General features: G+C 48.4%; 1 protein-coding gene across 2 annotated transcripts in view; it reads left to right on the top strand.

Moving 5' to 3' along the window:
- Positions 1-16,436, top strand: part of SUSD2 (sushi domain containing 2) — a 356,158-nt gene extending 339,722 nt beyond the window's left edge. For both annotated transcript variants that reach the window (XM_073676401.1, XM_073676400.1), the window contains exons 26-27: positions 14,106-14,202; positions 16,156-16,436. In XM_073676401.1, the coding sequence (XP_073532502.1) occupies positions 14,106-14,202; positions 16,156-16,210 (152 nt within the window). In that variant the 3' untranslated portion in view covers positions 16,211-16,436. The remainder of the gene's footprint in view (positions 1-14,105; positions 14,203-16,155) is intronic.
- Positions 16,437-17,173: the final 737 nt, after the last annotated feature.

The following is a 17,173-nucleotide window of genomic DNA, read 5'->3' on the forward strand; positions in this document are numbered from 1 at the left end:
GCTGCTGGTGGAAAGGGGAATAGGCGTGTTGGGAAGGGGAAAAAAGGTTGTGTCCGTGGGGTAGGTGCAGAAGAAAGACCATCTTCCAGCCAAACTAAAATGTCTACTTCTTTTAGCGGACAATGTGATAAGATCCCTTTCTTACGGCCACGCCAATCGCTACAAATTCCAGATGAGGCACAAAAACAGCAGGTGCTTCAACGGATATCAAGTGCTCCTTTAAGTGGGCTCTCCTCCACATCAACTTCAACATCACAAATACTCCAGTCCTCAAAGGTGTCACCCAAATCGCACTTGCTTCCTCACAGCTCCCAAATCTCCAGCTGCCCGTCTGAGTATGAGGTAGAACAGATGGTTGAGTCTGCAGAGCTGTTTACTCATACTATAGCCTGGGAATCAGAGGTCGACTCCAGCGCTTCTGTGAATCCAGACGAGGAAATGATCTGCACTGATGCCCAGAATCTTTATGAGTCGGATCCAGGACCAGACGCAGAAGGTTCTGACCATAATGTAGACCCTCATTCCCAAACTGTAACTCCTGTTGGTGGAGACAATGAGGAAGACGATGATAAGACTCAAATACCTGATTGGAGCGACAACTTTAGTTTTTTGTCAGGGCAGGAACAGGTTGGCTCTGAGGACGACGGGTGTGATAACGCACAGGGTGATGATGATGAGGTCGGAGATCCCACTTACTGTCAACCCACAGTCAGCCAAGAGATGAGGTCAGCAGAGGAGGTGGAGGAAGATGCTAGTGACGACGAGGTCAGGTTGCGCCTTCCTGGACAGAGACGTAGTACTGGAAGCACGTCAACAACTGCATCCTCAAACACAACTCTGCCTCTCACCACAAGTCGTGGTGGCTCTTCAGGTCGCATGGGTGCTAAGCCTTGCATAGCCTGGGCATTTTTTCAGATCGATAAAGATGACCCAACTCGTGTTATCTGTAACATTTGTCAGCAAAAGCTAAGTAGAGGCCAAAAAATACATAGTTTGAGTACTTCATGCATGAACCGGCACATGGACATGAAGCATAAGTTGCAGTGGGAAGCTCAGTGTGCTACAATGCGGTCTAGCCGGCCGGGCCAACCACCGTCTGCCATATCTTGTGCATCCGCGGCCTCTTCATCCTCTGTGACTGGGGGGACAGCAGTCACACCTGTTTTGGGGCGCAGACCTGCCACCTCTTTACCCGCAACAGCCAGCGTGATTGGCAGGTCATCATTTTCTTTGGAGGTGGTAACACCAGCTGGTCTTGAGCGCTGTCCGACATCGATAGCACCACCTTTGGATCAAGGCAACCTAACATGTCCGCCTGCATCTTCCTCACAGACCGGCAGTTTGCCGGGGACACCCTTATCAACCCCGTCTAAGCACAATAGCCAGCCCTCGGTCCCTCAGATGTGGACAAGTAAAAGACCATTTCCTCCTAGCCATGAGAAAGCTAAGAGGTTGAATTTCACCATCTGCAAGCTCTTGGCTACAGAAATGCTGCCTTTCCGCCTGGTGGACACAGAGGATTTTCGAGACCTTATGTCCGTCGCAGTGCCCCAGTACCAGATGCCCAGTCGGCACTACTTCTCAAAGAAAGGTGTGCCTGCGCTCCACCAGCATGTCGCACACAACATCACCGCTTCTTTGAGAAACTCTGTGTGTGACAGGGTGCATTTCACCACAGACACTTGGACGAGTAGGCATGGACAGGGGCGTTACATGTCGCTGACTGGGCACTGGGTAACTATGGTGACAGCAGGACAAGGGGCTGCTGTCCAAGTCTTGCCGTCCCCACGAGTTGTGCGTCAATCCTCTTTATGTCAAAGTTCCACCACTGCTTCTGCCTCCTCAACCTCCTCTCGGTCTTCCACCTGCACCCAAAGCCTGTCTGGTCATGCCACAAGCTTTCTAACTGCGCAGAAGGGATCCTGCACACCTCCTTACTATGCTGGCAGTAGGGCTCAACGTCATCAGGCGGTTTTTACATTGAAATGTCTGGGAAATTTGAGTCACACAGCTGAGGAGTTGTGGTCAGCTCTGGAGAACCAATTTCATGAATGGTTGTCTCCACTGGACCTGAAACCAGGGAAGGCCGTGTGCGACAATGCTGCAAACCTGGGTGCGGCCCTCCGCCGGGGCAATGTCACACACGTGCCTTGTATGGCTCACGTGTTGAACCTGGTTGTCCAGCAATTTTTAGCCCACTATCCCAGACTAGATGGCCTTCTGCAGAGGGCACGGTCGCTGTGTGCTCACTTCCGCCGTTCGCATCCCGCAGCTCAGCGACTTACATCTCTACAGAAGTCGTTGGGCCTGCCACTTCACCGGCTAAAATGCGATGTGCCTACCCGGTGGAATTCAACTCTGCACATGTTGCAGCGACTGTGGCAGCACCGACAAGCCCTGGTGCAATACGTTCTGACGTATAGCCTGGGCCAACGAGATTCAGAGGTGGGGCAAATCACGCTGGAGGAGTGGTCTCAGATCAGGGACCTATGCACCCTTCTGCACAGTTTTGAAATGGCGACGAAGATGTTTAGTGCTGACGATGCCATTATCAGCATGACTATTCCGGTGATTTACATGCTGGAGCACATGTTAAACAGAATTCGGAGTCAGGTGGTGGCACAAGAGGAGGTGGAGGAAGTAGAGGAGGAGGAGTTGTATGCGGAAGGGCTAACATCTGCAAGGTCCAGACGGTCGGCAGCACCAAGGCGGCAGGCATGTGAGGGTGGGGGAGATGGTTTTACCAGGGCGCATGGTAGCAGCCAAACTAGTGAGGAAGGTGCAGGAGCCCAGGAAGAAGTGGAGGACGAACTGATGGAAGACTCATCAGATGAGGGAGACCTTGATCACATTTCTGTTGTGCGAGGTTGGGGGGAGAGGACAGAGGAAGGAAGCATGATTGTTACCTCGCCACCAACACAACAGGGACTTGGTGCTCCTGGATGCGCAACACACATGAGTGCCTTCTTGCTGCACTACCTGCAACATGACCCTCGAATTGTGAGAATTAGAAATAATCCTGACTACTGGGTTGCCACACTGTTAGATCCCCGGTACAAAAGTAAATTTGCAGAAATTATTCCTGCCATAGAAAGGGATGCACGCATGCAGGAGTATCAGCAGAGACTGTTGCAGAATCTTACATGTGCTTTTCCACAAAATACCAGTGGTGCACGTAGTGAATCTCACAGTTCCAACTTGCCAACCGTGGGACCGTCAAGTGTTCAGCACTCAAACCGTGACAGAACCACAGTATCTGCTGGTAACATCAATTTTGCGGAATCATTTCACCACTTTTTTAGCCCATCCTTTGCAAGGCCACAGGAGACAAGAAGTCTGACACATAGTCAACGCCTAGAGACGATGGTACAGGAGTATCTCCAAGTAAACATTGAAGCCACGACTGTGTCACTGGACCCTTGCTCTTTTTGGGCTTCCAATCTGGATAAATGGCCGGAGCTAGCCACTTACGCCTTGGAGATCTTGTCATGCCCCGCAGCCAGCGTTCTGTCTGAACGTGTGTTCAGCGCTGCTGGTGGTGTGCTGACAGATAAGCGCACGCGGCTCTCCACTGATAATGTAGACAGACTCACGTTCATAAAGATGAACAAATCATGGATCCGAAACGACTTTTCTACCCCTGTGTCATCCTGGGGAGAGTAAAAGCTTGATGATTGTTTAAAATCACCCTACCAACCGTTTTAAGCTTTCAAATTACTAATCATGTTTATCTGTATCTTGACTGGAAAATAATTTGGGCTTTGTAGCAGTGTGCAGCACTGATCCTATTAGGCCATCTATACTAAAGCTTCACCAGATTTAAAATTAAAAATAATTTTTAGCTGCATCTAGCCCGGAAAATAATTTTGGGGCTCCGAGATGCGCAAGGCACATAAGTGCCTTCTTGCTGCACTACCTGCAGCATGACCCTCATATTGTCAGAATTCGAAGTAATCATGACTACTGGGTTGCCACACTCTTAGATCCCCCAAACTTTTCGATCAACCTTTTCATTTTAATAAAGACCAAAAAAATGGTCATTTTTGAAATTATAAGCATTAGCAGGTTGTTAGAAACTGAAATCAAACAGTTTTCAACTCAAAACTTTATTCTAGGTGATGTTACATTTTCACATAGGACCCCTTGTTCGAAAGGAGCTTCTGAACTCTCTCGTCCATTGAATTTGTCAGGTTTTGGATGGTTTCTGCTTCAATTGTTTTGCATGAGGACAGAATACCCTCCCAGAGCTGTTGCTTAGATGTGAACTGCCTCCCGCCATCATAGACACTCCTTTTAATGATGCTCCAAAGGTTCTGAATGGGGTAGAGGTCAGGGGAGCATGGGGGTCACACCATAAGTTTGTCCCCTTTTATGCCCATATCAGCCAGAGATGCAGATGTTTTATGTGCAGCATGAGATGGTGCATTATCATGCAGAAAAATGATCTTGCTGTGAAATACACGGTTCTTCTTCTTGAACCATGGCAGGAAGTGCTGTTTGAGAAAATCCACATACATTATGGAGTTCATCTTTAGCGCCTTCAGGGATCCTAAAGGGGCCGACAATCTCTCTCCCCATGATTCCAGCCCAAAACATTACTCCACCTCCTCCTTGTTGGCGCTGTAGCCGTGTTTGCGTGGGGTGTCCATCAACCAGCCATCCTCCACTCCATCCATCTGGACCATCGAGCGCTGCATGGCACTCATCCGTGAACAAAACAGTTTTGAAATCAGTCTTCATGTAATGTTTGGCCCACTGGAGCCGTTTCTGCTTGTGTGAAGTGGATAGAGGAGGTCGACAGGATGGCGCATGCACAGCTGCAAACCTCTGAAGGACCCTGCATCTTGTTGTTCGGGGGACGTTGGAGGCACCAGCAGCTTCAAAAACTTGTCTGCTGCTATGACAAGGCTTTTTTGCCGCTGCTCTTTCAACCTGACGTAATTGCCTGTAGGAAAGAGTCCTCAATTTGCCCTTATCAGCACGCACACGTGTGTACTGTGAATCAGCTACATACTTCTTGATTGCCAAGACACTTCATCCTGATCATCGCACAATGTTGATTGTAGTCATGCCTTGACCTAAACACTCCACAATTTGTTGCTTCTCAGCAGCCGACACATCCTTTTTCTTTCCCATTTTGGCAGAAAATGTAGGCTGCTTAATAATGTGAGAGAGCCTTCTTAAGTAGTCTTGCCTTTCATTGGACACACCTGCCAAACTAATTAGCACAGGTGTCTGCAATTGCTTACAGTGATATAAAGAGCCCTGACACACATCACCATCAATGAGTTTAACTGACAAACAAACAAATTCTTCCCTTATCACTCCTAAACACTTTTTGTATAATAATTTGGAACGCAGTGTACATGTGCTTTTCCACAAAACACCAGTGGTTCACGTAGTGAATCTTACAGTTCTAACTTGCCAACCGTGGTCTGTATGGAGTTGTTCAATAAAGGGCCCAAAATTAAGATAACATAGATGGGAGAGGTCTCTATGAATAGGAATTCCTAAGTATTTGATACCCTGTGAGGGCCAGGCAAAGGGAAAGTTGGACTGGATGGAATCCTATATGGATTTGGGGAGGGAGACATCGAGGGCCTCAGACTTCGCTGCATTGATTTTAAAATTTTACCATGTAACAAAGTGATCTATTTCAGCCATAACAGCATGGATGGATATATGTGATTGAGTGATATATACTAGGACATCATCAGCAAATAGAGAGCACTTGTACTCGGTGCCTCCCACCTCAATCCACCTAATATTGGGGTTATGGCGAATTGATGAGAGCAGGTGCTCCGTCACTAGGATGTATAAGAGAGGGGACAGAGGACATCACTGCCTTGTCCCATTGGTGATTGTGAAAGGTGATGAAAATGTTCTGACGCACCCCCTGGGCCTTGGGACACCCGGAGCCGGACCCTTTTTGGTGGATGCTGGTGGTTGTAGTCTTCGTGGCGGCGACCCAGTTCCGTGGCTCAGGGCGGTCAAACCAGTGGCGGAACTATTTATGTGGTTTTCATGTTTAAATGTCCGACTACGCCACCCGTGGATTGCGGTCAGAGTGAACCGCCGCTACAGGGCAGACCACTGAGGCTGGTGTTGTGGGTGCAGCAGAGCGTAGCATAACTCCCCACGGGAGGAGTATAGCCTCAGGGCAGTGTATGCGGAGGATGGGGGTGATGGTGCAGGGCAGCAGCAGTAACGACACGGAGTCAGTGATGCAGTTCAGGGCCTTTACTCACAGTTCTTATTATCCAGACCACGTCTGCAGGTAACGGCTGCCCACGTCGTACTGTGCTCACCAGGTGAGGGGCTCAGACAACTCCCAGATAACTTTGGAGCACTTCACAGGACCCCCTTTGTGTGTCCTTTGTCTGGCCTTTCTTACCAACACTTCTGTCCGGCTGCCTCGGGCCTCCTCTTGGTAAACTTGGCGCCAGTTTCCCTGACCCTATGTGGTGCCTTCCTAGCGGGTGTAGCGAGGGGCTGCGCCACATAAAATGTCAGAGCCTCCGGTTTCTAGCTGAGGGTCGTTTCCTGCCTCCACTAGTTCGGGGACCGGTCTCCCCCTTTGGCCTGACCCCTCCACGCAGGTGGATTCGGGCGTGCGGTGGCGACTCGCCCGTCCGCACCCCTGGGATCCCTTCATTCCTCGTTCCTGGAGCCTTCTCCGCTCCTCCTTCTTCCTTCTCCCTCTTCCAGGCCTGGGCCTCTGTTACTAGGCCCGCCTCCGGAGCAGAGCTCATGCAGAGCCCCTGCTCCCTGCCACTTCTGCTCAGACTTCTCTGCACTGAACTAAGATGGTGCCCACCTTTTATACTCCCTTCTCAATGCACCCAGGAACTGCTTCCTCCCTGCTCCTGCACTACAGGGTTCCCCTTCCTCAGTGTTCCCTCCCCCCACTCCAGCCAGGGACAGGGACTGTCGTGCCCATCTCAGGGGCATATTGGTCGCCCTGCCCCACGGCAATGTGGTGTAATGCATGCAGGTGTCGGGTCCTGATCCACACTCCATCCTTACCTGAGAGTGAGATATCACACCTCTGGGTGAGGTGCAATACGTCTGTAGCAACCGAGCCCTCAGGGTGCTACAGTTCCATTTATCTTCAGCCTAGGTGACGTATTGCGATACAGGGCCGTGATTTTGGCTATAAAAGGGTCCCCTAGACCCCTACCCCAAGCTTTTTAAGAGAATCATATATGGCGTGCCAGGAGACTCTATGGAATGCTTTCTCAGCATCCAACGAGAGTATCTAATTACAAATTTTTAACTGCATCTAGCCCAGGAAATACTTTGTGCCTAGTAGCAGTGTCTGCTAGTAAGCGGATTATCCCGGCTGTTAAGCAAGCTGCACCACCTGTAGTTTAGACACTTAATTTTTTCAAAGGAAATGCTTCGGGACCATGGGATACTTAGTGAAGAGCATCAGGAGGCACCCCAAGGCATAGGGGCTGGGACTGGCAGTAGGATGCCTTGCGGTGGACAGCCGAGCTCGATCCTTATAAAAGCTTTTTAACTGCAGCAGCTTTAGTGGACGCTACTGGAGCTGGAATTACCGCGGCTGCTGGCATGAGACTTGCCCTCCAATAGATCCTTGTAAATGGATTTAAAGTGTATTCATTCAAATTAGAGAGACAATTTAAATTAAAAAGCTTAGAGCTGCCTCCACCACAGGGGGGCTCGCTCGACCCACCAGCGGACAGGCACCAGTATTGGGAGAGGGGGGCTGGCCGTCAGGGTTTACCGCGGCTCTGGCACAAACCCGGCGACACGGAGGTGGCACGGGCAGGAGCGGACTGGCCGTGTCGGCTTCTCACTTTTTGGATTTTAGAAGGGCATGACATGCCTATATCTGTGTCTCCCCCTCCTTTTACTCCTCCACCTCTTTTATTTTCGCATGACTATATGTACTTGTCACTTTTCCATGTGTTAGTTATGTCTTCTGAGCAGTTTGTCAGCTTTTGGACACCTTTGAAGGTGTTTTCTATGTGTTTCTATGTGTTTTTGTTTGCCTGCCATTGGTTTTAACGGTGTTCGAAGGTGTTCGACGAACAGTTCGACGAACAGTTCGGCGAACACACGGGTGTTCGACGAACCGAACCGAACTTGAACACTACGGGGGTGGCTCAACACTAGTTAACAGTTTACACTTGTCCCAACGGGGACATATTTAAAGCAGCAACAGTTCACTGTACCCCGACAGGTAACTATTTACAGTCTCTTTACCGTACTTTAACGACGGCGTCCTCCTGCTCCTTCTTTGTCTTCAGACCCGTCCGGGTCCTCTTGCTCCTCCTCACACCGCAGCTCCTCCTCCGTCAGGCGATGCACATGGAGGGCGTAGGGTACTTTGGCACACTTGTGCCGGGTGAACGTGACCTCGTCCCCTACGTACAGGTCACGACCTCTGTGTCCCTCCGGCAGATGGCTCTCTACGTCTCTGCGGGTTACAAAGACGTCGCCGGGGGTATGATGGTCTCTTATGAAGCCCCACCCATGCTGCAGGTTGAATTTAATCACAGTCCCGGTGGTACGGGGACCATGAGCTGCACGGGGGTTCCTCCTGGTCCGGCTCTTCTGCCCTGCGCTCTGTTCTTGCAGCCGCTGCTCTCGGATCCGCCTCTCTTTCCGCTCTTGCTCAAAGGCTGCCAACTGCTGGCAGCAGCACTCCACTCGCTCTGCTGCAGCTGCCCGCGTTTCTTGAGTGAACCCCATGAGGTCTCCTCCGGTGGGGTCCCACTCGAATTGTGCTTCTTCTAGCGGAAGCGGGGTTCTCCTGACGGGCTTCGGAGCCGGAATCAGGGGCTCGCACAGGGGCCTTGCTCTTTGGAGTTCCAGTTGGTAGTACTCCTGGGGCCATACAAAGGGCTGCCCATCCGGGCACGTGTGCTGGGCAAATAGATCTTCGCCCAGGTGCGGCACTCTAGATGTTGAGGGCGCGCTGATGGTAGCGGCGCCCGGATTGACCAGGCCTTGCGACCAGGCTTGGGGCACCCTAAAGGTAAAGGGCACCGTAAGGACGGCGGCGCCCTGGGGTACTCGGCCCTGCGACCAGGCCGGTGGCTCCGCGGAGGTAGGGGGCGCTGTTGGAATTGCGGCGCCCGGGGGTTCTAGACCTTGCGACCAGGCCGATGGTATTTCCTGTTTCGTCGCGCTCAGGGTCGAGGCGTGTGACGTCACAGGGGTCGCGGCCGCAGCTTCTGCTTGAGGCCTAGTCCGGCACGGTGACGATGCAGCGACGGGCACGGCAGGGGGAATTTCGGGCTCTGCGACGGGGAGCTGGGACAGGTACACGGTTTCTCGGCTCGGGGTAGAGACGTCCCCTTTACCTGCCTCCAGTTGTCCAGCTCCCTTCTCGGCGCCGTCTCCGGCCTTCACTCCTCCTGCACCATCCTCAGAGGCGGTCTGTCTCCTCGTCTCGGGTGGCGTGCTCCGCTGACGGGTTCCGGTCTGCTGGGCCATCTCACGGCTCCACTCCGTCAGCGTGTCTTGCTGCACCTGGGCCATCCTCCGTGCGAGGCCCTCCAGCGTGGTCTGTGCACACTCCCGGTCTCGGGGGAGCTGTGCTAGGATCTCCACTAAGCCTAGTGGGGTTGTTGCTTGCAGCAGGCTCCTGACCACTGGGTCGGTGCTGCCTGTCTCTCCCTCAATCTCCGGGTACGGCTCCTCCGGAGTCCTCTCCAGACTTCTTGTCTTCGGGTGCGCTCTCTCCAGACTCCTCCAGGCTGCACCCATCTTCGTTCTTTTCTTCTGTCTCCGCCCACATTGAGGGTGGTCCCGGGGCAACTTTGTGATTGTCAGTTCCAGGGGCAGTTCTGTCACGCTGATGGACACTTCCAGCATCACAGTCTCTGTTGGTGGGCGCGGTTTCCGCTTTTGGCGCCATTCTTCGACCTGGCCCACGATGGGAGGTGGCCTCTTGCCACCCTCTGGCACGCCCATAATGGCGTCCGCTCTTCCAAGGCGGGAAATCTTTGGAAATGGCGGGAATCGTCTCCCAGTGGCGGGAAACTCCATGGATGGCGGGAAAAAGCTGCAAATGGCGGACAACCGGCGGGAAACGACCTGTGATGGGGTCCGTTGGCGGGGACCCTCCGGAACCGGCGGGAGACTTCTTTTTGAGGTAATGGTGAACTTTTCTTCAGGCACGCAGTACCCGGTTGTTGCGGGCACGTTATCCTGCCGACTACGCCAAAGTTGACGCGCCCCCTGGGCCAGTGTTGTTTGGGGGATACCCGGAGCCGGATCAGATGGGGGTTGTAGTCTCCGAGTGGCGGTGACCCGGTCCGTGCCCAGGGTGTCAAGCTCAGTGTGTCGCAGTCCTACAGATGTTGCTGGATGTTCTTTAGTGTCGACTACGCCACCCGTTGATTTGCGGTCAATACGGCCGCCGCTGCAGCAGGGTCCACTGAGGCTGGTGGTGTGTGTGCAGCTTCTGGTGGTATAACCCCCAACGGGAGGGGTATAGCCTCAGGGGGTCAGTTGTAGAGGGTGGTGGTTGTGGTGGTGCAGTGAGAATGGTATTAAGACTCAGAGTCGGGCTGTGCAGTTCAGGGTGTTTACTTACTGCTGTTGTTCTGGTCACTCCGGCCTTGAGTGACCGCCCGAGCCGTGCTGCGTCCACCAGGTCCTGGACTCGGCCAACCCCCAGGTAGTTCTGGAGCGTGATCCTGAGCTCCCTCTCTGACGTTCCTTTTCTCTGGCCTTCCCCACCAGGGATCCACCTATGTCCGGCTCCCTCGGGTCTCTTGGTGGGTACACCTCTTCTGGGTTCCCTGACCCTATGCTTGGTCTGCCTTTCGGGTGGATTTAGTGGGGGGTCGTGGCAGATCCTGCCCACAACCTCCGGTCTCTGGCTGAGGATTAGTGCCCTCCACCAGCTTGGGATCCGGTGCCCTTGTGCCAACCCTTCACCCTGTTGCTCGTATTTGGGCTCTTGGGGTTCCCTCTTCTTCCCCTCTGGGTCCTTCTGACTCCTCTCTCTCTTCTTTCAGGACTGCTTGACCCTCTACAACAGACTGACTAGTTGCTGTCTGCCTGTCTGACCCTGATCTAAGATGGTTCCCACCTTATATACTCCCTCTATGTGTGAGCTCAGGTGACCAGCACCCAATGAGCTCCTAGCATTACCCAGACTGCTCCCCCTATCTGCCCCTACACTACTGGGATGTTCCACCCCCCTCCCACTCCAGCCAGGGACAGACACTATCGTACCTGCACATAAACTGGTGGGAGTACCGTCGATCTGTCCCCCGGAAATGGGATGTGTGTAGTGTATGCAGCCTACTGAGCTCAGTTCCACACTCCATCCTTACCCGGGAGTGGAATACCACACCTCTGGCTTGAGGTGTAATACCCCTGTAGCAGCCGAATCCTCAGGGTGCTACACACTCAATCCTTGGTCGGGGCTCCTTTTGCATCAATTACTGCATCAATGCGGCGTGGCCTGGAGGCGATCAGCTTGTGGGACTGCTGAGGTGTTATGGAAGCCCAGGTTGCTTTGATAGCAGCTTTGATAGCAGCCTTCAGCTCATCTGCACTGTTGGGTCTGGTGTCTCTCATCTTCCTCTTGATAATACACTATAGATTCTCTATGGGGTTAAGGTCAGGCTAGTATGCTGGCCAATCAAGCACAGTGATACTGTTGTTTTTAAACCAGGTATTGGTACTTTTGGCAGGGTGGACAGGTGCCAAGTCCTGCTGGAGAATGAAATTTGCATCTCCAAAAAGCTTGTCGGCAGAGGGAAGCATGAAGTGCTCTAAAATTTCCTGGTAGACGGCTGCACTGACTTTGGTCTTGACAAAATACAGTAGACCTACACCAGCAGATGACATGGCTCCCCAAAACATCACTGATTGTGGAAACTTCACACTAGACCTCAAACAGCTTGGATTGTGTGCCTCTCCACTCTTCCTCCAGACTCTGGGGCCTTAATTTCAAAATGAAAATTGGAACTCTGGGACCTTGTGGAGTGTGTCCATAACTGCCTTCTGGAGCCTAGTGAAAATGTCACACCAGGTGTGAGTGTAATACAGGGGGGAAAGGTAAAGGGAGCCAAGTCACTAGGGAAAGGGGAAGTGACCTCCTAAACTGGACTAGCATCACCCTGTCTTCCCCTACCATCCCTATACAGCCTCTGCAGCTGTGGCCGATCACGTGCCTCGCCCTACTATCCCTGGCATAAGGCTACAACTGGGGGTGGAAGGAGATGAGCACTAGTCAACCTCCACTACCACTCTAAAGACAAAAGGGGAAGACAACACAGGGGAATTACAACTTAGCTTTAGAAGAAACTCCAACAGGGCACACGGCCTCAAGAATAAAAAGAGGACGTGATGCTACTTCAGCCAAGTTCCAAGTAGGAGTGAGTATAACCCGCGACGCCCACCTAGACACACCAGGTATATATACACCCAGACTAAAAGGAGGTAGTCGCTGGGTCCTAAACACAACCTCCTATCTAGACAGCTGTCTACATTGCCAAACGTGGAGATCTCCTGCAAACCATTGCAGGGTGGCTGTCTGTTACCTCTGACACACCCGTGACAGAAACAGACTAAGGGACCTTTTTAAACGCGTAGGAAGCCTTTGCAGGTGTTTTTTTATAATTATTCTAATTTACTGAGATAATGACTTTTGTGTTTTCATTGGCTGTAAGCCATAATCATCAACATTAACAGAAATAAACACTTGAAATAGATCAGTCTGTTTGTAATGACTCTATATAATATGAGTTTCACATTTTGAATTGAAGAACTGAAATAAATTATTTTTTTGATGATATTCTAATTTTGTGAGAAGCACCTGTATCTGTGTGTTGTCCATATGCAAAAATGGTAGCATACGTGAACAGCACATGGACCAATGCAAGTCAATATAGTAGTTTACTTGACAGTTCTTACACATGGACCAATGGTTTGCACGTAAAAAAAACAGCATACACTACATTGATCTGTTTTGTTTGGATTAGACTCTCCTTTTATAAATCAAAGGGTGTGCAAAACCTGAATCACATACAAGTTACCATCAGTATGTCATGTGTTTTTCACAGATCCATTACAATTATTTATATAACATCTTCTTTTTACTGGATGAAAAGCGGACGATGTTGCATTTGCTTGTGTGAACCTGTCCTTACAGTTTACACTTATTGCTAGTGATCTAGTATCATCTATTGAGCCAATGACATCATAGCACTGAACATGTATTTACCAACAGAGCCATGTATTTACACTGTGGATGTCAGGATGGGTTTAAAGGGGTTGTCCCGGCTTGGGGCTCAAGTCTGCAGTCACTCTATGTGACTGCACACTTGTGAATCCTCGCAGCCTGCACAGCGCGTGCTGTCAGGATTCTATGGTGCCTGCAGTGGGCGGTCAGTGTGATGCAAATTTACATCTACATTCCTACTAGACTTGTCCACATTGTAGTGAGTGAGGCCATGCACGTCTAGTCAGCACGTGACTACATATATGGAAATTGCACACTTGCGGTCACGCGCCCACTCCCAGCATCAGAGAATCCTGGCAGCACTCACATATAGTGACTGCAGACTTGAGCCCCAAGCTTGGACAACACCTTTAAATTTTTGTTGCTATACTTGGTACTTTGGTAGTACCTCATAGCGTTTTCCTTTTGTGCAGTGTTTTGTGAAGCGTAGCAGGAAACAGAATAGTAATGTATTTGGATGTTGACTTTCCGACAACCTTGTAATTGATTTCCAGGTTTTAATATTGAATGCAGGCAAGCAAAGATTGAATTGTAGGACTAGACACAAAAAAAAAAAAAACAACAACCACAGTTTTGGCACTGTTTTAAAAACTCCAGTGAATTGGGCACAGTGTTCTACCTGGTCACTAATGGTCTTGGGGTAGCTTCCCCAAAATTCACACTTTGATTGACTATCTTATTAATATTAAAAAATGGAAAAAATGTTAAAATTACAGTAGAATAGAAGTTAGAAAAAGGGTAAGACCCTCACATCCATAAATGTAAGTTTATTGAATTGTATCTTTCCGGTGTATAACAACAAGGAAGTTCTAAGCTATTACTCAGGTTGTGATTACTTGGAAACAATGATTCTTGTTTTTCCTTTCAGATAATACATTGGGCATTGTCCTTGGGTGTGTGTTTGGATTCTTAACTCTCTTAATCCTCCTAATATTGATTGCTCTACATGAAAAAAAGCACAGCAAGTAAGTGATTTCACATTAAAATAATATTCTAGCATAAAATTCTATTTTACAGATAATTTTTATTAACATTGTTTATTCCCCAAATATAAATAAATTGAAAACTGGCTTAATTCTCTGGATAGTTGCTGCATGCAGCTCCGATCATCAAAAGACCTAAACTCAAACTAAATAACACTCAAATCCTACAATACTTCACTTGCTGTGGTCTTTATACTGTATCTCTGTTTTAGCTGGCTGTACCTGATGATTAAGCATGGATATGCCCTGATTAAGAATGGCGTTTTTCTCCATATTGGTTTAGGAAATATATTCAGTTCAGGAACATAATACTATTTCTAAGGAGTTAAACTGCCAGGATCAGAGTTTTCTCAGATCCCAGTAGTTGCGACAAGAACTGGACTTTATATTACAGTTGTGGCCCGGCTGCAAACCAAGGGATCTGATTACTGTACTTGATGCCACTAATTTTATGCTTACCATATGTATGGTTGACATGTTCTGAGCGGATAAACTTCCTGAGATTAGAGTTATCTCTTATCCCGGCTGTTGCAGTAGGAACTCAATGTTATATTACAACAGTGGTCCTGCTGCTGATCGCGAGAATGATTCCCTGTACTTGTTCCCACTCTTTAGCTAGTTAAAAGAGAAGGTTCAAAAATAAAACTTTTGCCACTTGTTGTACATGTATGCTTAAAAGAAATCTATGTATACAAGATACGTAAAATATCATATACATGATTCTATGCAAGCAAAAAAAAAAATTAAAATTGAGCGGCAAATACCCATTGTTCTGTGTGTAGCACTTTGAACATAATAGCCATAAACTTGATAGTTCAGTGTTCTTGATCCTTCCCTTCATATGCGAAACATATCATTATCTAACTACCTTAGCACATTGTAATGTGAGTCGGAATGATCTAAGTGACCACAATATTAAAAATAAATAATGATGAAAGTGTCTAATACATGTCCTGTGTGCTGTAATCCTTCACAGTTTGTTACGTGTGCAGAATGCCAACATCATCAAATTAAACGTGGTGATTAATAACATGCCGCATCCTGGCAAAGTATCAAAATATAAATGTGCTTCTTCCTGAGCCTTGGGTGACACAGGCAATGTTACAAGATAACCTTATACGCATCCTCTCATCTTCCGCAGCAGGCCCCACTTGCCAATAGCTAAATGTTTAAAACATGATAGGTGAGGGCCGTCCAAACTTCGGCTAAATATCAGACTATATTTAGAATTCTCAAGAGTAGAATTACTTAATTTTGTAACAAATGCTTCCAGTTAATTCCACCATTCATTGATAAAGTGTGGGGTAAGTGCTTTGACAGTTGATATCCCATACCTATGAATTAAAGGGCATGTAAGAAAGGAATCCAGAACATGTTTAAATGACTGCGGCTTGTACATGAACATTTAAAAGGAGGTAATTGATATTCTGTTGCTATTCTGTTCAACACTTGTATTCCCAACTCCTGTGGTTTATACAATGTGACCTCCAGCTACCAAATGGATAGTAATAGAATAATTAGAAGCACTTTAAACTAATTATAGTGTGAAGCGCCGTGGAGAGACTTTCAAAAGATGCAATAAACAACCAGGTGCCAACCCTACCTTGTAAATAAAGGCTTGAATTGCGTTGTGGACGAGTATTAGGATATGAAATGATTATTTCATGCAACTAAAAAAGTGTATGTCCCCAGTCACCTTGAAGACCTTTACTGAAATGCATGGAGGTCTTATATCTCCCTAGTATGGAGCGACATGGCCTCAATCAGAAGTCATATATAAGTAGATATTGTCCCCTAAATGCATTGTAGAATCCCTCCACACATACAGCATCTGATGCAGCATGTCAACACTTTATTTGTCTTACTGATTTATATGGAAAAACCTTTGTATGTCTAACAGTGTAATAATAATCTATAACTATTTCTGGTTTTCAGAAAGAAGCAGATGAACATCCCTTCAGTGACTTTCCATCAATCTAAAGACCCATAGAGCACTTCCTAAATGCCATACTTTGTATACAATGTTCTATTTTACTGAACTGTCAATCTAACAAAGCCAGGAACATATTATACCTTTATACAGAAATCATTCACCTACTGGATTGCAATTGTCAAACAGCAATTGTCGCTCTATCATATTTATAAAGCCTACCAGATCATCTTCTGCTCCACTTTTCCAGTCCCAATCTACAATAAAGAAAATTTTACTATAATAACTATCTGCTTTGTCTGGTTGAATATGTATTTGTTTTCTTGTTTTTATATTGAGACATCCATGAAAGGAAGAGTGTGATGTTAAAGGGAATGTGACAGCTTATACATGCTGCCTGATCCATAGGCAGCCTGTATCAGACACTGGCTGTATAATTTCAGCCAGGTATGTTTGTCTCTAAACCTTTGCGGCTTTTCAGTTAAAAACATACTTTAAAAGCTGCCATGAACTGAGCTGCATGGGAGACTAATCGGACAGGTGGGTTCCCAGTGGCTTCTTCCTTCCGGCTCTCCTGGATTATTATTTATTATTATAGCACCATTTATTCCATGGCGCTTTACATGTGAAAAAGGGGGTATACATAGCAAAAACAATTACAAAAATCTTGAACAAAAACGCAATGGCACAGAAGGAGCTAGGATCCTGCCCGCGAGGGCTCACAATCTACAAGGGATGGGTGAGGGTAGAGCTGGTCGTGCAGCAGTATGGTGGAGCGAGGGTTATTGCAGGTTGTAGGCTTGTCGGAAGAGGTAGGTCTTCAGGTTTCTTTGAAGGTTTGCACAGTAGGTGAGAATAGGGGGAGACGACTGGGCCGCCTAAATATTGATAATGATGTCCATAGTGTACAAAAATCGAATAAACTTTATTATTTAATATATAGACAGATTAATGTGGAATGACAAAGGCCCACACCGAAACACGCGTCGGGGTTGAGCTCACAGGCTAGGGTTCTTTCGGGTA

This window comes from Phyllobates terribilis, unplaced genomic scaffold (assembly GCF_046119375.1).
Source record: "Phyllobates terribilis strain yellow unplaced genomic scaffold, ASM4611937v1 Scaffold_1__5_contigs__length_1240528914, whole genome shotgun sequence".
Taxonomy (NCBI): Eukaryota; Metazoa; Chordata; class Amphibia; order Anura; family Dendrobatidae; genus Phyllobates; species Phyllobates terribilis.